At 48.1% G+C, this 22,728-nt stretch overlaps 2 protein-coding genes across 9 annotated transcripts in view; one reads left to right on the forward strand and one right to left on the reverse strand.

The window, feature by feature from the left end:
- The first annotated feature begins 1,169 nt into the window (after positions 1 to 1,169).
- SERPINE3 (serpin family E member 3) overlaps positions 1,170 to 22,728 on the forward strand; it is a 32,777-nt gene continuing 11,218 nt past the window's right edge. Inside the window, exons 1-6 of the mRNA XM_027973573.3 lie at positions 1,170 to 1,520; positions 2,909 to 3,169; positions 9,701 to 9,934; positions 11,795 to 11,995; positions 14,821 to 15,019; positions 20,888 to 20,988. Coding sequence (XP_027829374.2) covers positions 1,514 to 1,520; positions 2,909 to 3,169; positions 9,701 to 9,934; positions 11,795 to 11,995; positions 14,821 to 15,019; positions 20,888 to 20,988 — 1,003 coding nt within the window. The 5' untranslated portion in view covers positions 1,170 to 1,513. The remainder of the gene's footprint in view (positions 1,521 to 2,908; positions 3,170 to 9,700; positions 9,935 to 11,794; positions 11,996 to 14,820; positions 15,020 to 20,887; positions 20,989 to 22,728) is intronic.
- The window catches only part of INTS6 (integrator complex subunit 6), a 105,471-nt gene continuing 97,945 nt past the window's right edge, over positions 15,203 to 22,728 (reverse strand). For 4 of the 8 annotated variants that reach the window (XR_009595210.1, XR_009595207.1, XR_009595206.1 and 1 more), the window contains 2 exons: positions 20,052 to 20,214; positions 15,203 to 15,672 (listed from right to left, as the gene is read on the reverse strand). The gene's annotated coding sequence lies outside the window, so the exon portion shown is untranslated. Of the gene's footprint in view, positions 15,673 to 20,047; positions 20,215 to 22,728 lie in introns of all 8 variants that reach the window. The other 4 variants (XR_009595208.1, XR_009595209.1, XR_006060942.1 and 1 more) reach the window with 1 other exon arrangement.

A 22,728-nucleotide genomic window follows, 5' to 3' on the forward strand; every position in this document is an offset into this window, starting at 1 on the left:
AGACAGCCCTTGCAAGTTACCACGGTCCTCCTCATGGAAGGCTCTTTTTCTTAAACCCATCAGCATCAACATCAAAAGTCTGCACTCAGGGAACAAGACTCTAGGTCCCCTGAGAGCTAGCTGAGCCCAGGTAGCTGGTTCATTGCCAGATCTGGCACAGAGCCTCAGAACCAAGCAGGCAAGCAAGAGCTACTACATGAATGGATAGGTGGATGCATGGATGGATGGATGGATGGGTGGGTAGGTGGGTGGGTGGGTGAATGGATGGATGGATGAATGGGATGCCCACTCTGGATGCTATAGAATAAGTTATACATATTTATTCCCCCATCATACTATAATTTAGAGTTCAAGGCAAGCAAAAAATGCACAGTCTCTACATTGAAGATCTGGGGAAATTTCATGCAAAATAATTCTAGAGTTGGAACTCCCCTAAGAGCTATAAACTATTCCAGGCTTGAGTGTCAGCAATTAACTCCACTTGAAAAGTGAAACACCTGCTGATTACAGGGGTGTGAGTGGTGGTCAGATGAAAAACAGTCTCATTCTTTTTCAAATATTAACTCTAACAGATGCCTGAGAGAAAATTACTGAGAACTGCATTCATTTCCAAGTGTCTTCTTCTTTTCTTTAATCTCTAACGACATGTAACCTACCATATATTTTGTACTTAATACAACACCTAAGAAACTCATAGAAATGTCTGCAACTCTGATTGGGTCACAAGGACAGACTCTGAACAGAATCTGCTTATTCTTCGCCAAAATGTGCCTTCACTTAGCTGACAACACAGTCTCTTTCTCATATTGAGTCACCAGATTTATTAACTGCTGTATCTTGAGAACAAGATTGCTTAGAGTACTTATAATGTTTATTGTATTACATACAAATAAAGAAATGCATTCACTTTTATTAATAATAAATAGGGCAAGGCACCTTGTTCCAAACTGATTGTGCTATATTTTGCTTTTTCTTCCCCCCTTTTTTGCAGAATGTCATTTATTAAAAGTTTCAAGTCATGCCCAATGACTAATGTATTGTTCTCTTCCCAGGAGGAGGGGAGAAGCATGAGGTACCTGGTACCCAGCAAAAGCCCTAACGGCAGAGTTATCAGTGAAATTCCTCCAAGTGACAAAGGGCTACAAGAGGGGTTCCTCGCTGGTACAACCAGGTCACAAGCCTAAGCAGGCTTGACGGGTGTGGCTGGCTCCCTCCCCAGGGCCCGCTCTGTTTCCGATCTGGGCTTGGCTGGCCGGGCTAGGCTCCTGCCCCTGGCTCTCTGTGGGACCTCAGGCTCCAGGAATTTGGACCGAGTGGTAGAGACATCGCCGACAGAGACGGCAACTGCCAGCTTCCTCCCTATGCTGTCTTGTGATTCAAAGCAGATTCTGCTCCACTTTTTTAAAAGGGGGAGCACGTTAACACGGGAGACCCACAAGGACAGGAGTCAGCAAGGAAACTCGGACAGTCCCATCCAAGAGAAGGTGAGTGAACAGCTCGTCCGCAGTGAATCATGGCAGGTACGTGGTCACGGGGAGCCTAAGGGCATGAAGGGTTGATTGCTGCCTCCCTGGGGGACATGATAGAAGCATCAAGAGCACTGGGAGTTGGTCATTTCGAAAAGACTGGGGTTTCCAAACACACAGAGAAAGACCCCCACACCTGTGCACACCCCCACCCCTATGATGCCTTTGTGCTTGGCCGCAGAAGGAAAGGGCTGAGAAAAAAAGAGGATGCTTTTCCATGTGGGGCCTTTATCTGAAATAAACACCTTTGAGCCCAGTGGCTTTACATGCAAACTTCTCATCCTCAGATGACTTCTTTGAGCTGGGACCCTCTCTCACCAATCCTGCCTGATATCATAGTCAGACAACTGAACAGAAATTGCCACAGGTTGTCCGTGTGGCATAGTCACTGAGAACACTTTGTGCCTCGCCTTTCTCTTCTTTGCATTAATTTCCAGCAAAGGCACTCTCTTCTTGAAGGGGTACGTCTCTGTAGCAGGAGTTCTATCCGCAGCATTCTGCTCTCTGTGAAAGTGTCCTTTTTATGAAAATAATTCACATCACAAGAATTCTGATATTCTAGGTACAATTAGCTCATGGATCAATATTTTAATGTGCATTTATGTGCTCAATCTTGCATGGACCACCCAGAGAGGAGACCAGGACTGGAGTCCCAGGCCTGTTTCCACCTCATGTTTTCTTAAATGACCCACTGAAGTCTCTAAACCTCATCATCTCTATATTTGCAATATAATAACAGCTACCATGTAAGATTGTTGTAATGATTAATTGTGAAATTACAAAGTCCTTTTTAACGGAGTATATTATTTGTTATTACTATTATTATTACTGATAGACATGGCCCAGCTCTGAGCTAACTAAGTACTGAGAAAAATGAGTAAGACGTACTTTTCATGTTTCTGAGCCAACATAATGCTTCTGGTCTGACCAGAGCTTCACCCAAGGTCATGCATGTAGTAAGTGACAGTTGTTCAGTCACCCAGTCATGTCCGACTCTTTGCGACCCATGGACCGCAACACGCCAGGCTTCCCTGTCCTTCACCATCTCCCGGACTTTGCTCAAACTCATGTCCATTGAGTCGGTGATGCCATCCAATCATCTCATCCTCTGTCATCCCCTTCTCCTGCCTTCAATCTTTCCCAGCATCAGGGTCTTTTCCAAGGACAGAGCAGGCCTAAAATCCAGGCTTTCCAGCTCACAGTTTGATTTCCAGCGAGTGTTTCTAAGGCAGATACAGAGACGCATTCTGCTGCAGGTAGAAGGGTGCCGGGTAACAGCCTGCTAAGTGATCCTCAGCCGCAGCCGGGCACCAGCCTCCGGCCCACTTCTCTGCAGGATGGAGCAGCTCCTGCCTCACCTGCATCTCTTCCCTCCCCTGCAGGAGCCATGTGGTCTCTCCTACTGGCCCTCCTCCTCCTTCACGTCTGCCCCACCAGGGGAGCCAGCAACCTCCATGAGGACCTGACCCTGCTGAGGACGGACCTGGCGCTTCGCCTGTACCGGAGCGTGGCCACGGCCGGAAACCAAACCAACCTGGTCCTCTCCCCCGCTGGCGCCTTCATCCCCCTGGAGCTCCTGCAGTTCGGAGCCCGGGGGAACACCGGCCGGCAGCTGGTCCAGGCCCTGGGCTACACCGTCCACGGTAAGCGGACCGCTGCTCCTCCCATTCTGCTGCTCACGCCCACTGCCCTGCTCACACTCACACCTGACCTCATGCTCAGGCTGCCTCAGGTGGCAGGCAGAGAAGGCTGCCCACTGGCATCAGAAGGCATGGACACTCTACATCACGGTGGTGGTTTAGTCACTCAGTCTTATCCATGGACAGTAGCCCACCAGACTCCTCTGTCCATGGGATTCTCCAGCCTGGAATACTAGAGTGGGTTGTCATTTCCTCCTCCAGAGGATTTCTCCACCCAGGGATCGAACCCACATCCCCTACATTGCAAAGCAAACTCCCAACCACTGAGCCACCAGGGAAGCCCACATCGTGGTTACTCTTGATAAAATTTCTCAGGTTCCCTTCTGCCCTTGGGTTTGGCGGCAATTTCTCAGTTGCATTTTACAAGCCCTTTTAGAATGCTTACTAGATGCCAGAAACCGCTAGAAACACCTTACCAACACAATCTAATTCACTGTAGCAACAACCCTATCAAGGTAGGTAATTATCTCATCATTCCTATTCTAGAGATAAGCCAATTTAGGCAGAGTGGGTAAGCAAGTTGCCCAAGGTCACACAGCTAGCAAGTGGTCAAGCTGGAACTCATGCCAGGCTGTCTGGTTCATCCTGCTTTAACAAATGTGTGACTTCTAGGCAGAGTTATATTTACCAACATAATTCAATATTTATGAGTTTAAGCTGGAACTCAAGCCCAGGCTGTCTGGTTCCAGAGACCATCCCGCTTTCATAAATGTGTGACTTCTAGGCAGTCATATTTACCAAGATAATTCAGAACACCTCTGCCAGTGGGGACAAGAATCTTGTGATGCCAGGTCAGCCACACCTGGTCCCACTTGGGGCCTCCGGCCCTGGACCCAACCTCCCAACTCCATCTGAACACAAACACTTTACACACAACCTTTTTTCTCTATCTAAGAATAAGATGCCAGTGAAAAAGGATGAGAATTAAAATTATATAAATTAATCCCTTTTTAGAGCACCCAGGAACTAATACTGAGACAGTCATAGCAAGAGCTCCCTTGGAGCTGGCATCTTGCGTTGGCAAGGTGAATGCTCCAGAAGCAGGCCTCAGGCACTACCTGTGTGTCCTGTCCCCACCCCACCCCATCCACACCCTGTCCTCTGCCAAAACAATTCTCGTGAGCCTGCTGGCCGACCTGCAAGTACGTTTTCTCTCTTAGGGTAAGTGAAGACAAACAGAAGTTATCACGTTGAATTTTGCTCGGCAAGTATATTATGGAAATGCATGTATCCATGGAGTTGCTCTCCAGCCACGTTAGATTCAGCAGAAAGCCATCCATCAAGTATTTCTGAGCTCCTGCTGTGTGGGCTGGTGCTACGCCAGGAATTTAGCAGCCAGGTATATAAGGAACCCTTTGAACACAAGACTCTCAGTCTCGTAGGAACAATGCACACAGAAACACATTTTTAATAAGGGGCAGTTAGTGTACTTTTGTGAAATACGCTCGTACCGGGGAGGGAATGATTTATTTCACTAGCAGATCAGGAAGGCTCCCCAGATAACAAGACACCTGAGCTGGGTTTTGAAGGACAAATAGGAGTATGAAAGAAGGGCAGGCATTTCGGCCTTGAAACATTTTCTCACAGAAGTCAGGATTAGGGGGAAAGTGAGAAACGCAAGTAGAATTACCCTGCAGAGACAGGGAACTGATGACAGTCGGTGCTTCGCTGTCAGGTAACGTCAGGGTACCTGCTTAAGCAAAGTGTGGCGATTATTAACAGGGTTTCCATAGAGCCCATTCAAGAATTACCAAATGTCCAGAATGCTTAATAGTCAAACTCTGGGGAACATAATCCCACTTTTTTTTTTTCTTACTTATAAATGGCTTCATTATCTCATGGATCCAGGGTTAATTATTACAAACAGGAATGTGCTGCTTGCAGAGTTCTAGTTAATGGAATACCCCTGCATTTGTTTGCCCCCAAATGGCTCAGGGAATCACATGGGTGCTGATTAAGTCAACCTGCTACTGCCCACCACCTGCCCTGTCCCAATCTTTCTTTTACAAAGGAGCACAGATCAGGAACGTGAACCCACAGCCCAGGGGCTTGGGCCATTGTTCCCATCTGATCAACAGAGCTCTATCCATGTTTGCAATGAGACAATGGGCGCTTGTCTTCTCACTGACATCCAGCCAACAGGTGACCACCAGCAGTTGTGTTTTTTTTTTTTTTTAATATTTATTTGGCTGCACTGGATCTTAGTTGCGGCACATGGGATCTTTGATCTTTGTTTTGGCATGCAGGATCTTCTTTTTCAGCTAGGCATGTGAGATCTAGTTCCCTGACCAGGGATTGAACCCAGGCCCCCTGCACTGGGAGCAAGGAGTCTTAGCCACTGGACCACCAGGGAAGTACCCAACCACCAGCAGCTTTGCCAGTATCCCCACCAGCTGGTCCTAAAGCTGGGCATGAGCTTCAAAGCAGGCACCAGTGATATCCCCAAAATATTTTTGTTTTCACTGCATGAAAATATGATTTCCCAGGGGTCCAAGTTCTAGGGATTTCCAATGCTTTTCCAAGTCAATTAATAAAGAACACATCTCAGCTTTCACACATCTCAGCTTTCCATTACAAGAACGATGCTGGGAACAGAGGCCTCAGAGATGGGGGTGGGGAAGAATTCTGTTTGATGACGCACGTGGACTCACTTTTACAGTTGTTATGTCACTTGATCCTTATAGAAATCATATGCAGTCGCCAAGCCTCCTAAAGTGCCTGTTTTACCAATGAGACAAGAGGTTAATGCAGAGAACACAATGGCAACGCACTCCAGTACTCTTGCCTGGAAAACCCCATAGATGGAGGAGCCTGGTGGGCTGCAGTCCATGGGGTCGCTAAGAGTCAGACACGACTGAGGGACTTCACTTTCACTTTTCACTTTCATGCACTGGAGAAGGAAATGGCAACCCACTCCAGTGTTCTTGCCTGGAGAATCCCAGGGACAGGGAAGCCTGGTGGGCTGCCATCTATGGGGTCGCACAGAGTCGAACACGACTGAAGTGACTTAGCAGCAGCAGCAACAGCAGCAGCAAGAGGTTAATGATTTGCTAAGACTCAGCTCACCCAACAGGCAAGTGATAGAGCTAGGATTCCAATTCCAGATTTTCTGACTCCAAATCCAGTGCTCTTTCCTCAACTCCTTAGCCTCCCTCTCAGCCACTGAGCAGGCATACAAATTTATCTAAGCCCCCTGCCTTCACTGTTTTCCACCAGACTTGGCTTCCCAGGTGCCACGACTGGTACAGAACCCACCTGCCAATGCAGGGGACAAAAGAGATGTGGGTTCAATCCCTGGGTCAGGAAGATCCCCTGGAGGAGGGCATGGCAACCCATGCCAGTATTGTTGCCTGGAGAATCCCATGGACGGAGGAGCCTGGCGGGCTACAGTCTATTGGGTTGCAAGAGTCGGACATGACTGAAGTGACTTAGCACACACGCACATATCCTCACTGCTCTCTCAGCCCAACCAAACCCTTTGCACATTGTCCTAAACTTAACTCTCTTTGATCAGCACCACAAAGATGGTTCTGGCCAGCTGAGAATTTTATATACATACATTAACTTTAAAATCCAGAACCGCCCCCCTTTAGATTCAGTGTCACATTCAAAAAGTTCAGTTCAGCTAATATAGTGAGAAGGAAGGCTCTTTCCACACGGGTCTCTCAAATGAGTTAAAAAGCTGGTCTGCAGCAGGACTCAAGAAAAGTACCATTTCTTCTGGCATTTTCCTGCCACTCCATGCCATTCCAGGGACTCTCCCTTCAAACTCTCCACCCCTCCCCAGTACACCCCTGTTCTACTGCAGTCCTCGCCTCCCCTGCTCTTACAGCCACCCAACCCCTCCAGCAGGAATGACGGCTTTGCAGGAGGGGGAGCGGGAGGGGAGAGGAATCGAGGCAGTGGTTTCAAGGTCTTCAGGAGAGGTGCAGTTTGTCACTGTGCAAGTCAGTCCCTTTTGCCCCACTGAAGGACATGGCAACCCACTCCAGTATTCTTGTCTGGAGAATCCCCATGGACAGAGGAGCCTGGCGGGCTACAGTCCATGGGGTCGCAAAGAGTCAGACATGACTGGGCAACTAAGTACTGCAGAGACCAGACTAGGAAATACAGGCAACTCGGCAAAACAGGAGGCTCTGCGAGGTTCTCCCCAGCAGAGGGGCAGACTGTTCCCAGCCCACCTGTCCTTCACCTGGCAGGGAGCAGGGGGCAGGGGGTTGTCAGGTACCACCCCAACAATCAGATGACACTGAGCAACTTTATTAATCTGTCTGAACCCCAGCTCCCTCATCTATAAATGCGATCATAATTGCACTTAATTCGCAGGGTTGTTGAGAGGATTAAAAGTGATCCTGCTTGCAGAGGGTTTAGCAGAGTTTGTCAACCTTCAGCATTTTTTATTCTGACGATATATATTCATTCCAGCAGCATCTAGAAAACCACTTCTGATGTGCTCACGGTAGGGACAAACCAGGCTCCAGCGGAGATAAGATTTCTCAAGCCCACTGACTCTGCACCTTGGGGGTATCTGTCTGGAGGGATGGCGGGTCCCCTGGGCCGAGAGGGTGAAAGGACAGAGAGGAGAGCTCTGTGACACCCCCTAAGGTCATGTGACACTAAGGACCACAGACATGTCTCCATTCACCCCTGCAGACAGTCTACATCCTGCAGGGATGTGATTCGATGAGTATTTATGACCTTCCTCAGGAAAGGACAATCTGATGAGTATTTTTTTCATTCAGTTTTTTCTCATTAAAACAAAATAAGCACTTGAGTTAGGCTGTAATTTTCTAGGCTATGTATTTATACATGCCTTGAGTCCAGTTTTTACAGCAGTAGATTTTAAGACGCGGCTTTGGTGGTGAAAGTTCTGTGGAGTAAACTTGCCCACAACCGCATCCTGCAGCCTAGCGGCTGGGGCCCCCGGCCCGGGGTGTGTTCTGGGTGCCGCTGTCCCCCAGAAGGACTTTAGCCAGGCAAGTTGAGGGTGGTGGGGGGATGCGTCTGCTGCTGTCTCCTGGCCTGGCCTCTGTGAGGGGACATGGAATGGACAGGCACCCAAGCCAGGTAGGAGGATCATTCCACCTGCTGCCCTGGGAGAGATGGTGGAGGCACGGTGGGCAGAAAGAGGGTGCAAAGAGCCTGGGAGTCATGGCGGAGACTTGCGGGCAGCCAAGGGGCCATCACTAAGACAAAGGGGAGGCGAAAAGGAGAAAGAAGGGCTGTGTTCCACAGGCAGCCTGCCAGCAAAGGGGTCCTGCTGGCTGGAAAAGCCCTGTGTGCACAGGTCAGGAGGATACGCCACTGGGTCGTGACTCAGCAGTAGCTCCACATGCCTAGGGGAGAAGAGAAGCCACAGCTATGAACAATAGTGTGAAAAAGAATTCCATCGTGAATATGCAGAGAAGGAAGCGGCCTCCTGCCTGAGCTGCAAAAGACTAGAAGTCCACCATCAGGAAGGTAGAAGCTATGGACTCTTTCAAATGCCTGGTATTTCAACATTCTCACAGGTTCCCGCTGACATGAATAATGGGCTGTCTGCTGGGGCTTAGAGAGCTGGGGGAATGGGAGGAGCCCTTACCTTGCCCCTAGATTTTCCAGGTTGAAAGCAGAGTTCCACAAAAGACTACATCCAAACGCTACTCAGATGTGTAGTCGTGGGGATGAACGTGAGGCCCTGCACCAGAGATATCGACAATTCAACACCCTGGTCACTGCCCAGCACTGCTACTCGTGATGTTCCCCATAAATCCACTGGCATTGTACATACTTGAAGCCCTCTGCCCACCAGCCCAGGTCTCTCTGCTTTAGCACTGCTCCACATATTCTGGCTCAGAGAAGGAAATCCAATGCTCTTGCCTGGAGAATTCCAGGGACAGAGGACCTGGTGGGCTGCCGTCTATGGGGTCACACAGAGTCCGACATGACTGAAGTGACTTAGCAGCAGCAGCATACATCTGGCTCAAGAAGTTTAGGAAGCACAGTCTTCGGGAGGTTGGTAATGTTTTTCTATCTGACTTAATCTCAGCTAGATTTGGGCTTCCCAGGTGGTTTAGCGATAAAGAATCCACCTGCCAATGCAGGAGATGAGGGTTTGATCCCTGGGTCGGGAAGATCCCCTGGAGAAGGAAATGGCAACCCACTCCAGTATTCTTGCCTGAAATCCCATGGACGGAGGAGCCTGGTGGGCTGCAGTCCATGGTCGCAAAGAGGCGGACACAACTTAGCGACTAAATAGTAACAGCCTGATTTCTTTCAAGTCTTCGTGGTTTCTTCCCCCTTGACTTTTCATCTGTGGATCCAGGTTAACTCCTGAGCAACTGAGCTATGACTTTTCCAAACTGACTGTCTACGGTGGATGAACCTCAGGACCTAAGAGTGGAGAGGCAGGGGTCCCATTCCCCTGCATCCAGCAAGCAGAGCCGGGGGTAACTCCTGTCTTACATTCACCATTTTGACTGATCTTCTTTGCAGACCCTAAGGTCAGAGAATGGCTGCGGGCTGTCTATGCCGTGCTGCCCAGCACCAGCCCGGGTGCCAAGCTGGAGCTGGCCTGCATCCTCTACGTGCAGACAGGGACGCCGCTCACCCCCTGCTTCGTGGAGCAGGTCTCCCGGTGGGCAAACAGCAGCCTGGAGCTGGCCAACCTCAGGGAGCCCAACAGCACCGCCATGCTGGCCAACGGATGGGGCCCCAGGCAGACCACAGGTAAGGAAAAGCTATCCACCTTGATGAGGTTAATGGAGTAGTGCTGGGGAGACAGGTCCCAGCTGTTACCCATCAGAAACCACGCAATGGGTACACAGGCAGCCCTCAGCTGCAGCAGAGGCTTGTCCTCTTGGGAAACCTGACCCTGGAGTGAATAGGGGTCACTTTTGGTTCTGCTCTCTCCCTACCCCACCCCTACCCCACCCGCAGGGACAGACACACACACCCACACACAAAAGGGTGCTCTTCAGAATCCCAGCAGACTTTGTGCCATGCAACGTGCCCAGGTGTGTTTCCACTGAGCTCTGTTCTCATCAACCACTAACCCTCTTCAATGCAAAATGCAGGAGCCCAAAACGTGGTTTCTTAGGAATTTCGCTTAAGGAAATAACTGTATGTAATAACAGTATGTAATGTTCAGCCCAGGGTTGTCTTAGTGTGCAGCAATTAGGGATGGTGTATTGAAAATCAGCACCTGCACTTTGGCAGGCTAGAGTCCGTAGTGTAGCAGGGAGTCAGACAGGGCTGAGCACGCACACATACCGTGCAGTTATAATCACCATCGAAGATGACGAGAGTCACGAACACTTACTGAGTGCTCAGTTGATTTCTTCAGCCCTCTTCTAAGCACTCTGTGGTTACGAGCTCAGTCTCCCCTCGCCATCATCCTAAGAGCTAAGTGCCATCATTGTCCCCGTTTTACAAACGGAGAAACAGAGGCACAGAGAATCGGGCCTCCAGCCCTGTATCCACAGAGCAGGGGATTCTAACCCAGGCAGTCTGGCTCCAGCGTCCTTGACGATTACAAAGGTTACAGAGAACTAGGGAGAGCACTGAAGACCCAATGTTTAAAAGGCAGAACAGGGAACATGCACTTCATGAATCAAGAGACAGCATGTGGGCAGGCGCGCAGGGGCAAACTGAACATTCAGATCTGTATTGATAAGGGGGTTTCCCCTCGCAGTTCACGCCAACATTTCACAACGTCTTTCAGTTTACTCCAAAATGTTTAACTCCCTGCTGCAGCTCCTGGCGCTGCTGGGAGGCCCGAGGCCCCGGTCAGCTGCTATCAACCCCAGGGGTGAACGGTCCTCTAAGAAAGAGATGGTACCCCTGAGAAGACTGGGGCCAGGCTGCTTGGGTTCAAGTCCAAGGTCTCCATCTTGGGCAAGTGGGCAGATAGCGGCTTTGTTGCTCACAAGTATGTGACCTTGGACAACCTTGGGGCCCCATCTTTAAAACTGGGAATAACAACAGAAGTGGTAGGAGGAGTCGAGGAGGGTTTGCTGAAGCCTTGAAGACAGAGCCTAGCACAAAGTACATGTTTATTAAAGGGATAAAGAGCTGGAAGAACGCAGCCTCTTGACAGGTGGCCAGCCAGCTCCCCTCTTAGGTTAAGGCAAGAGACTTAAAAGTCTGTGCCCTGGAGGTCATCATGTAAACAAAGGCTCCGCCAGGGATGAGGCCCAAGAGCACTTGGGGCGAAGGGAGTGGGGGGTAGGGGGGACTGTGCAGCACCCAGTCTTACTTTTGGGTCCCGCCCCCCCCCCCCCCCCCCCCCCCCGGCCAGGGGTCTGCCTGAGCAGGGCAGGCCTTTTGCTTCTGGGAAACAATCCCAGCCAGAACTAGCCAGAACTAACTGGAACCAGCCCGTAGCACCCCAGGCTATACATAAAAAAATAAAAATTAAAAATTAAAGCCTGGTCTCCAACCACAGCTCTTTACAAGCACCACAGTTCCACAGCTAAGAGCACGAACAAGCAAGCCACAACCCACCTCGGAGGATGCCTCATGCCCGCGGCAGCCTCTCAGCGCCCCCCCCCCCCCCCCCCCCCCCCCCCCCCCGCTCTCTGCTCGCAGGGGACGGGCCGGTGGGCTCCGCGTCGGGGAGCGGTGGCGGCGTGGAGTCTGCGCAGCTGGTGCTGGTGAGCACCATGTCCTTCCAGAGCGCCTGGCGGCATCAGTTCTCCTTCTCGGACACCCAGCTCCTGCCTTTCACCTGCCCTCAGGGCCTGGCCCTCGAGGTTCCCATGATGTACCAAATGGCCGAGGTCAACCACGGTGAGTGGGAGGAGCCCGGGAAGGGAGGGTGGGCTCTGCTCTAAAAGGATGTATCTGAGTGGCGCTGTGGGTCCCTCTGCAGTGCCAGACGCGCCGTGGAGTAAGGGAAGGCCAGGGAGGCGGAGACTCAGGACAGTGAGGGAGCCGATGGGGAAGAGAACCCCGATTCCATGCCTGGCCTTTTCCTCTGCACAGAGTAAAGCTGGGAGTCAGGTGACTGTTTGGGCAAACCCCTTCTCCTGGCAGTCATCCCCTCGAGATGAACACCTGCCTCAGCGTTTGGTGCTGAGAAATGAAGGGCGGTGGAGAGTCCAGTCTAGAAGTTTCCCTAGAGCATGCCCACCAGGAAGTGCTCATCACTTTGCCTGCCCATCCTGCTGGAAGTCACTCATCCCCCTCGCGGTGGGGTGCACCTGCAGCTCCCCTTCCCAGCAGACTATCGTGTGTGCTGTGCATGCTCCAGGGTGGGGGGCTCTGCACGACCAGGCAGGAAGGGCCCCGCTGCCCTGCCTGCCTCACATCTCTGCTCCTGGTCACCCCTCCAAACCCTGGTTTGCATGCTCAGCCCCCTCCAGCATGTGGGACTAACTATGTTCTTATTCCGGAAGAAGTCAGTGAGACTTAAAACAGTGTTTTAGGAGCTTTGGTGTTGAGAACACTTGCTATCATCCTGCTTTGCATACAGGACCCTTGTGAGTTCCCAGTGCATTTATTCATTAGTTTATTCAACCAATAATTATTCATTGAGGTCAAGTAAGATGGGAATGGAAGAACGTCTGTTGAATAAGTATACATTTACAATGGCTTGTATTGAAATTGAAAGTGAAAGTCGCTCAGTTGTGTCCGACTCTTTGTGACCCCATGGGCTATACAGTCCATGGAATTCTCCAGGCCGGAATACTGGAGTGGGTAGCCTTTCCCATCTCCAGAGGATCTCTCCAACCCAGGAATCAAACCCAGGTCTCCTGCATTGCAGGTGGATTCTTTACTAAATGAGCCATTGAGTTGACCCAAAAGTTCGTTCAGATTTTTCCATAAGCTATTATGGAAAAACTCAAACAAACTTTTTGGCCAACCCAATAATTCTTGCTCCTAACACTGTCCTGTCACTGCTGTGACCCATGCTGGTTGATCTGTCTGCTGGGTGATGCTGGCAGGCAGACTCCCAGATGTTCCTGTTCTCCCCAGCACACAGTGCAGGTTAGCTGGCACATAATGGAAGCTGAGCAAGTACTGACTGAGCAGATACAAAAAGGTGTATGAACCATGCCCCTGTCTTTCCCTAGTGATTGTAAGATTTTGCTGCAGTGGCCAGTTGGCGCTGCTGTCTGTCCACCCTGAGGCCCAGGCCCCACTGTCCTCCCAGGGAAGGGATCAAGCCTGGAGTTCTGCCCGAGACTGGGGCTGCCACAGGCTGCCAAGTCAACGCAGCTCACCTAGATTGCTCCCTATTATTTGCCCGCCCTGTCCCATCACTGGGTTTGGCCACTACATCTGCATTCACCAGAAACCCTCTCTGGGTCTCCTGATCTCTGGCCATTTGTGCCTGCTGCCACCTGCCACCTGTCCCATCACACACTTCTGGAATTAGGCTGTGCCCAGTGGCCTGGACTTGTCCTTGGCCAGTCATAGCCATCACACACAAGCTCCCAGCTGTCCATCCTGAAGCCCACTTGTTTATGTCACAGGGTACAAATTATCAGTTCGAATCCAGCCTGAACTCCTGTTTTCTTAGGTCTTTGCAATGCTTTGGGTTTCCCAGGTGGCTCAGCAGTAAAGAATTTGCCTGCTAATGCAGGAGACGTGGTCAGGAAGATGCCCTGGAGGAGGAAATGGCAACCCACTCCAGTATTCTTGCCTGGAAAATCCCATGGACAGAGGAGCCTGGTGAGCTGCAGTCCATGGGGTTGCAAAGAGTCAGAGGTGACTTAGCAACTGAGCATGCTCGCACACACGCGTGTGCAGTGCTTCAGACACTGGGAAATTTCATGTGACATCTAGGCTTAGAGCTTTGGCTGCATGAGTGTGTGCTGAATCGCTTCAGTCAGACTCTTTGCAACCCCATGGACTGTAGCCCTCCAGGCTCCTCCGTCCATGGGATTCTCCAGGCAAGAGTACTAGATTGGATTGACATTTCCTTCTTCAGGGGATTGTCCCAACCCAGGGATCAAACCCACATCCCCTGCATTGTGTTGCAGGCAGATTCTTTACTGCTGACCCAGGCAGCGCTTCAATCCAGGAGACACAGGTTCGATCCCTTGGTCAGGGACAATCCCCTGGAGGAAGGCATGGCAACCCACACCAGCATTCTTACCTGGAGAATTCCATGGACAGCGGAGCCTGGCAGGCTACAGTCCATGGGGTCACAGAGTCAGACACAACTGAGCAACTTCACTAGTTCACTGGTTACCACTAGCACCACCTGGGAAGCTTTTGGTTGAAAGACAGGGAAATCTAGCACCAAGAGCCTGGGTCCTGGTATGGTAACAACAGGCCGGGATTGTAGTGGCTGTCCCTTTAAGAAGGGGTTTGGCTCTCCCGAGTGCCAGCACCCCCACCCTGCCCAGCCACTGCAGGCCCCAGGACTCAAGCCACATGAGAATATCTTTCTTAGAGACATTCTAGGTCTTAGGATCAGCAAAGGTAGCCACAAGCTCCCAACAGTCTTGGTCCTCAAACAGCTCCCTGAAGGTGAGGTGGACACCCTGATTGTTAATAAAATGCATTGTTTCCAGTTCTGGGAGCTGGCCCCTCCCAGGGTCCAGCACTGTCTGTTTCCTTGGGCTCCCGGGACAGAACTGATCCCCCATCCACTGAACCCCCAGGCCAGTTTCAGGACCCTGCGGGCCATCAGGTGGGGGTGCTGGAGCTGCCCTACCTGGGAAACGCGGCCAGCCTACTCCTGGTGCTGCCTCGGGACAGAGACACACCGCTCAGCCACATTGAGCCCCACCTCACAGCCAGCCTCCTCCACACCTGGACTGCCAGCCTGAAGAGAGCCCGGATGGAGGTGTTCCTGCCCAGGTGAGCGGCTGCATCGTCCTGTCCGCGGGCTCCTCGGCCTGCTCCAGTCGGCCAGACCTGGATTAAGAACCCAGGCGGCTGACTCTAGGGTCTGTGCAGTTACCTTGGAGAGTGCCTCTAAATCTTACCACATCCTGAGTATACAGCCATCATTTTTCAAAACCAAATAGACAAGATCGCTTATGCAGTTGAGCAAATACAGATATAATTCCCATCAGAAGGCAAACTGAAGCATAAAACCTTTACATCCTTGCACTGAAGGTTTCATTCTTTCTAAAGAGAGGTGAGCCTTTCTTTAAGAAAACCCAATAGGTACAAATACAAAACCCCAAGAGGTCAAAAAGTTAAATGATGGTGCTGGATTTTGCTTCTCCAAAGCAAAACCTATTTGCAAAACTCATTACTTTACAAAGGGTTCCTCAAGGAGCATCTCTAAATGATAAGCTTCATTTGAAATCAGAGTAAATGCATAATTAATTTGGAGACCAGCAGTTAAACAAAAAAAATTATCTGAGGGTTCTTTTGCAGGGTGTGGATTCTTCATGCTCCTCCCCACTGGCCACCTCAGCCTCCTCCACTGACCAGGCTCTCTGCATTGCTGAGCCAGAGGCCTTGGCAGGGTTCCCTCGAGGAGTTAAAAATAAGTCCAGGCCCTGGAACAAAAAACAGAGAGAGAGAGAGACCCAGTAAGTGAAGGGCCAAGGTCTAAAGTGAGATCAGCCTAGCGAAGGCAGAAGGTGAATTGAACTCAGAGATATTGCCTATCTCTCCAAACCAAATATTTGAGCCCCAAATCAAAGCCCAAAGACTGGCTATTTCAGCAGATCTCTCTATCATGAAGCAGAAGCAAGCCTGTTTCTGTTATGTTTAAGAGAAGCTCAGCAAATGAAGAAGAGCTTTCAAGGCTAACAACAGAGAGAAAATGCGGATGGGAGTAGGACTTTGCTACAGTCTCTTTGAGTGTAGGCGACAAATGGCTGGCCTCGCCCTGGAGCAGCTGATGTAAGGAAGAGGCCCCAGGGAGATGCCCAGAGCCACTGAGAACTATTCACTGGTGTTAATTCTGCCTTTAGAACTTGCAATCCCTTGAGAAAAGATCCTAAAACACTTTGGAGGATGGAGAAGGGACAAGAAGGCAGAGGTCATAGTAACCCAAGTATTCATTCACACTTGACCTTATCTGGATTAAAACAAAAAAATTTTTTAATCTCTCTAAGACTATTCAGCCTGCTATCTGAGAAGAATGGAAGATTTTAGGGAAATAAAACTTCCATTACCTTTTAGGGGTGTTTCATAGGCAAAACTAACCAAGTTTATTAAAAAGACTGTTCTGTCTTCCATTGAATTTTCTTGACCCTCTTGTCAAAATCAATTGGCCATAAATATAGGTTTATTTCTAGACTTCCTATTTTATTCTATAGGTACAAATAAATGTCCGTACTTTTGCCAGTACCGCACACTCTTGATGGCTTACTTTAGCTTTTTAATGCATTTAGAAATCAGCAGTATGGTCCTTCAACTTTGTTTTTCTTTTTTAAGATTGTTTTAGCTATTCTGGGTTCCATGTCTTTCTATGTGAGTTTTAGGATCAGCTTATCAGTTTCTGCCAAATAAACAGCCAGGTTCTTGATACGGACTTTGCTGACTCTGTAGATTAACTTGGGGAGTATTGCTTTATAACAATATTAAGTATTCCAGTCCATGAACACAAGATGTCTTTGATTTTCTTCAGGTTCTCATTAGTTTTTATCAATGGTGTTTTGTAGTTTTCAATGTACAGGTTTTGTTAATTTTACTTCTAAGTATTCTAGTCCTTTTGATGCTATTGTAAATGGGATTTCATTTTCAGATTGTTCATTGCTAGTATAAAGAAACAGTTAATTTTTGTATCTTGATCTTATATCCTGCCACCTTGATGAACTCACGTATTAGCTCTAATAGTTTTTTCTCTGTGTGTATGTGTGTGTATGTGTGTATTCTTTAGGATTTTCTATATACAAGACCAGGTCGTCTGTGACTTGAAAGAGATTTAGTTCCTTCTTTTGATTCTGGACACATTTGCTTTCTTTTTCTTGTGTAATTGCCCTGCACACCCTTCAGTCAAGTGTTAAGTAGAAGTGGTGACCTTCTTTATCTTGTTCCTGATCTAGGGGGAAAGCATTCAATCCTTTACCATTAAGGATGATGCTAGCTGTAGGGGGTTGTAAATGCCCATTTTGAGGTTGAAGAAATCTCCTTCTATCTCAAGTTTGTTAGGTGGTTTTTGTTTTTATAAAAGAATGTCAGGTGCTTGGACAAGTACTTTTTCTGCATCTCTTGAAATGATCACGTCACCCTTGTCCTTTATTTCATTAATATGGTATTTTACATGGATTGATTTTCATATGTCAAACCCACCGTGCATTCCTGGGAGAAATCCCACTTGGTCATAGAGGGATTTCTATGTTGCTAGATTCAATGTTTTAATATTTTGTTGAGGATTTTTACATCTGTATTCATAAGGGACACTGGTCTGTCATTTTCCTGTGAAATCCTTGTCTGGTTTTGGTAAAGGGTGTTTTTTCTAACTCAAGATATTTTTGTAGCATCTCTTCTGGCCTGGCCTTCGTAGCCATACAAGAAACAAATCACTGTCCTCTTTCATAGTCATACCTCGTTTTTACTATTGTCTTTAGTTACTAAAAGTGGTATTACCCAGCTTTATCTCCTACCATAACCACCATCAGTTCAGTTCAGTTCAGTTCAGTCGCTCAGTCGTGTCCGACTCTTTGCAACCCCATGAATTGTAGCACACCAGGCCTCCCTGTCCATCACCAACTCCCGGAGTTCACTCAGACTCACGTCCATCGAGTCAGTGATGCTATCCAGCCATCGCATCCTCTGTCGTCCCCTTCTCCTCCTGCCCCCAATCCCTCCCAGCATCAGAGTCTTTCCCAATGAGTCAACTCTTTGCATGAGGTGGCCAAAGTACTGGAGCTTCAGCTTTAACATCATTCCTTCCAAAGAAATCCCAGGCTGATCTCCTTCAGAATGGACTGGTTGGATCTCCTTGCAGTCCAAGGGACTCTCAAGAGTCTTCTCCAATACCACAGTTCAAAAGCATCAATTCTTCAGCGCTCAGCTTTCTTCGCAGTCCAACTCTCACATCCATACATGACTACTGGAAAAACCATAGCCTTGGCTAGATGGACCTTTGTTGGCAAAGTAACGTCTCTGCTTTTCAATATGCTATCTAGGTTGATGATAACTTTTCTTCCAAGGAGTAAGTGGTTTTTAATTTCATGGCTGCAATCACCATCTGCAGTGATTTTGGAGCCCAACAAAATAAAGTCTGACACTGTTTCCACTGTTTCCCCATCTATTTGCCATGAAGTGATGGGACCAGGTGCCATGATCTTCGTTTTCTGAATGTTGAGCTTTAAGCCAACTTTTTCACTTTCCACTTTCACTTTCATCAAGAGGCTTTTAGTTCCTCTTCACTTTCTGCCATAAGGGTGGTATCATCTGCATATCTGAGGTTATTGATATTTCTCCCAGCAATCTTGATTCCAGCTTGTGCTTCTTCCAGCCCAGCATTTCTCATGATGTACTCTGCATATAAGTTAAATAAGCAGGGTGACAATATACAGCCTTGACGTACTCCTTTTCCTATTTGGAACCAGTCTGTTCTTCCGTGTCCAGTTCTAACTGTTGCTTCCTGACCTGCATATAGGTTTCTCAAGAGGCAGATCAGGTGGTCTGGTATTCCCATCTCTTTCAGAATTTTCCACAGTTTATTGTGATCCACACAGTCAAAGGCTTTGGCATAGTCAATAAAGCAGAAATAGATGTTTTTCTGGAACTCTCTTGCTTTTTCGATGATCCAGTGGATGTTGGCAATTTGATCTCTCGTTCCTCTGCCTTTTCTAAAACCAGCTTGAGCATCAGGAAGTTCACGGTTCACGTATTGCTGAAGCCTGGCTTGGAGAATTTTGAGCACTACTTTACTAGCGTGTGAGATGACTACAGTTGTGCGGTAGTTTGAGCATTCAAACCACCGTACTTGGCTTCAAACATACCTTAGCTCTTTCTCAATATTAACGAGAAACGAAAACCACAGTGGTGACAATGAAGTGCGTGAGCTGTACTGGACATTATTCTGAGCACTTTACCAGGATTATTGCACTTACTATTCACAAAACTAAGAACTAGTATTAGGCCCATTTCCTAAGTAAAGAAACCAAGGCAAAGTAACTTTCCCAGGTTCTCTCAGCCAGTAAGAGGCTGAGCCAGCATTCAAGCCTAGGCACTAGGTTCCCAAGTTCATGTTCTTAACCATTATGTTTCAGCACTGAGAGTTCTCAGAAAAGTGAGGTTTAAGGATTTAAGAAAATTTCAGAGAAGGTGGTCTAAAATTTTTTTTTTTTAGGAACTTCTCTAGTGGTCCAGGGGTTAAGAGTCTACACTGTCAGTGCAAGGGGTGTGGGTTCAACCCCTGGTCAGGGAACTAAGATTCTACATGCTGAGAGGTGTAGCCCCCCCACCCCCCCAAATTTTTTTTTAATTTTTGTGAAATATCAGCATACTTAGAGAAAGGTGGTGCCGTTTTTGGAAACTATGGCCAAGATTCAGAACACACATTTATGAGAAAATCTGATACCTTTGTTTAAAATATTGGGCACACTGTCTTGTATGGCAGTGAAGAACTTGGATATTTAACACTCTGGTACAGTATTTTTATTCTCCGATAAGCTCTGCATGATTTATAGAAAAGACCATCTAAATTCCAATTTGGAAGTTTTTTGTTCTCAAAGGAAAATCACGTCATTCAACCTTTTAAAGCCTCCTCCAACGGTAAAGTTTTAAATGCCTTGCCCTTGGAGAAACATGATAAAGTTGGTGGGCTGGTTTTTCCTGCTCTCGGGACTTAACTGGGAAAACTAAAGACCCATGCTCACACAGCAAACGTGAAAATATGTTGTATCAAATAGAAAAATGTTCAGTGAGACACTATTAGTTGGCAGTTAGTCAGCAACTTGTTTTGCACACCTACTGTGTGTGAGACGCCAGCCAGGAGGCCGATGGCAGGTGGCAGAGTGTAGACATCGAGAGCACAGGCTCTGCGCTCCGTCAGCCTTGTCCAGGCGTGCTCTGTCGCAGACTCAGGACGTCCTCTTGGGCAAGCTCGTTAAACTCTTCAAGCCTCAGTGTTCCATCTGTAAAACAAGAATAATAACACGGTTACGTGATGAAGAGATGAGATCATCCACATAAAATACTTGTAGTGCCTGGCACATGGTGAGCACGCATGAGTGCTGAGTCGTGTCCGACTCTTTGAGACCCCATGGACTGCAGCCCACCAGGGTCCTCTGTCCGTGGGATTCTCCAGGCAGGACTACTGGAGTGGGTTGCCATTTCCTACACATGGTAAGCACTCATTAAATATTAATTATTATGAAGACATAATGAGCCTCCTTTCTCAAATAGTTTCCAGTATCATAAATAACACTAATAGGAAACAGACCATTCTATACATCAAAAGAGTGGAACAAAGTGCTTAATAGGGCTTATAAGAACCGAAGGTCACAGAACAGCTGGGGAAGAGGAGGAGTGATCGCTGAACTGAGCTTAGAGGAGAGGACAGTACAATTCAAATTCAAGGCAGACCTGGGAAGAACAGCAGAAGCAAAGGTCCAGAGGTGGGAGAAGGGGCTGTGGGGTCGATTAGCCAGGGGGGCAGGGTGTGGGCAGGAGCAGTGACAGATGAAGTTGGAAGTGGGCCTGGAGGCCCCTGACTTTGAAGGGAGGGGCTTGGGTTGGCATGTGATGAATATCGAAGTCCACTGAACGAGACTCTTGAGTGAAAGTGTATATCTTTTGTTGTTTTAGGTTCAGGATCCAAAATCATTTCGACTTGAAAAACATTTTATATTCCTGGGGAGTCATCGATCTTTTTGATCCACTCAGAGCTAACTTGAAAGGAATTTCAGGTAACAACATTTCTTTTTCCAAACATACTGGCATTGTGTGTGTGGTGGTGGGGGGCAGGTGCTATTTTTAATCAGTTATCATGCACTGATGAAGGGGTTCACACCTACGAAGCCCTTAGAGGTAAATAGCCAGAGTTGATGTGGCTTAAAAGAATAAAGAAAGTGCTTTACTGTATATAAGAACATGCTGCTTCAGATGACAGATTTGGGTTGGACTTTGTAGGGGTGGGGGTGTTTCTTGAGATGGCCTCTAAGCACCACACCTTCAGAGTGAAGTCAGTGATTAGAGGTCACAATACAGCTCCCCTCCCTCTGCCCATCATGATAGGCGATACCAGAGATAATGGTACAACAGAGCCCATCATTCTGACCTCCCAGCATCACTCTTCATTTCTATCTCTGCCCCCTCCCTCCCTCCCTGGACCTCTCTGTCTTCTTCTAATGAACTTACCCTCATCCATCCAACTTCCTTTCTTCAAATTACTTCCACAAATTATCCATAACCTGGCCTTAAAATGTTTTCCCTCCCAGAGTCTGTATTAGATTTCGTGGCTTATAGTAGACAAGCTCCTGCTAATCTACGGGCTCTGTATTCACCTGTGGTCTGACAGAACTGATACCTAATGTTAAAAGAGAGGGGAAGGCCAGAACCTAATGTTTCAGAATCCTCCCGGGAGACCACTGGTGAAACTACTGCCAACTCTAAAGACTTGGGTTCATTGCTGCTCGGGATAGTAATGAATTATCTGTATGAAGGTGACCCTGGAGCAGGCATTGCCTTGGCCTTGATGCTTTCCTTGCCCGAGGAGCTGATGAAACCTCTGTTTGGAATGCTAGAACCTCATAGCTCAGATATGTTTTCTAAAGCCTTGCTCAGATTTCTTTCTTAAGCCATCGCAGGAAAAAAAAAAAGGTGGGGGGGAGTTTAGTTCACAACAGTCTCAGCTTGGGTATTAGATGTGACCAGTTAGACTCCATGGCAAAGTTACTTATCAGAAAACACACGAGGAAGGCTCTCTATTCTAGGTTATTTATAATCTACCAGCTCTGAACTCATTGCCTAAACATGCAAAGAGGTAGTAAGCAAAGCAATAGTCAAGTTTGGGCGCAGTGCCCCCCAACAATGCTTGGCACAGAGTGGGGAGCCAGTAAATACTGTTGACTTGGTGAATGACTTTGCCAGAAATTTTCCCTGGTGACACAAACGTAATCTGGCACTGCCAGGAAAAGAAGACTAGAGCTAAAGGCTAAGAGGCAAGGAAAGAGCAAGGGATGAAGGATTTGGGTACAGTCTATCTTTAATTACACAATCCCATCACAATCTTTTTTTGTGGCTCTGGAGCTCAGCTATGGCACTCCTGTTTTGACCAGCCTAATTCAAAATTTGGGAGCCATTCTGACCTTCTCTTCCACACCGCTACATTCCAGTAGTCACTGTGACTCACTGATTGCTCCTTCATCATTCTCAGAAATCCATCCTAAAAGGCAGTCAACCCTGTGTCCTCAAAAAGGATTGAGCTCAACTCATGATGCAGTTCTCCTATCAGTAAAGACCTCTGAGGCTCAGAGCTCCTTTGACAAGATCTAACAAACAGCTGAGTTTAAAAAGAACCTTTCAAAATACCTAACCTCTTGTTTTACAATGCAATTAAAGTCTACTTATTTTTGCTCCAATCAGCAGAAATATAGGCTTATGGATCTGGCTTGTTAAACAAGTATCAAGCAGTTACCACACAGCAA

The sequence above is a fragment of the Ovis aries genome, chromosome 10 (genome assembly GCF_016772045.2).
Source record: "Ovis aries strain OAR_USU_Benz2616 breed Rambouillet chromosome 10, ARS-UI_Ramb_v3.0, whole genome shotgun sequence".
Taxonomy (NCBI): domain Eukaryota; kingdom Metazoa; phylum Chordata; class Mammalia; order Artiodactyla; family Bovidae; genus Ovis; species Ovis aries.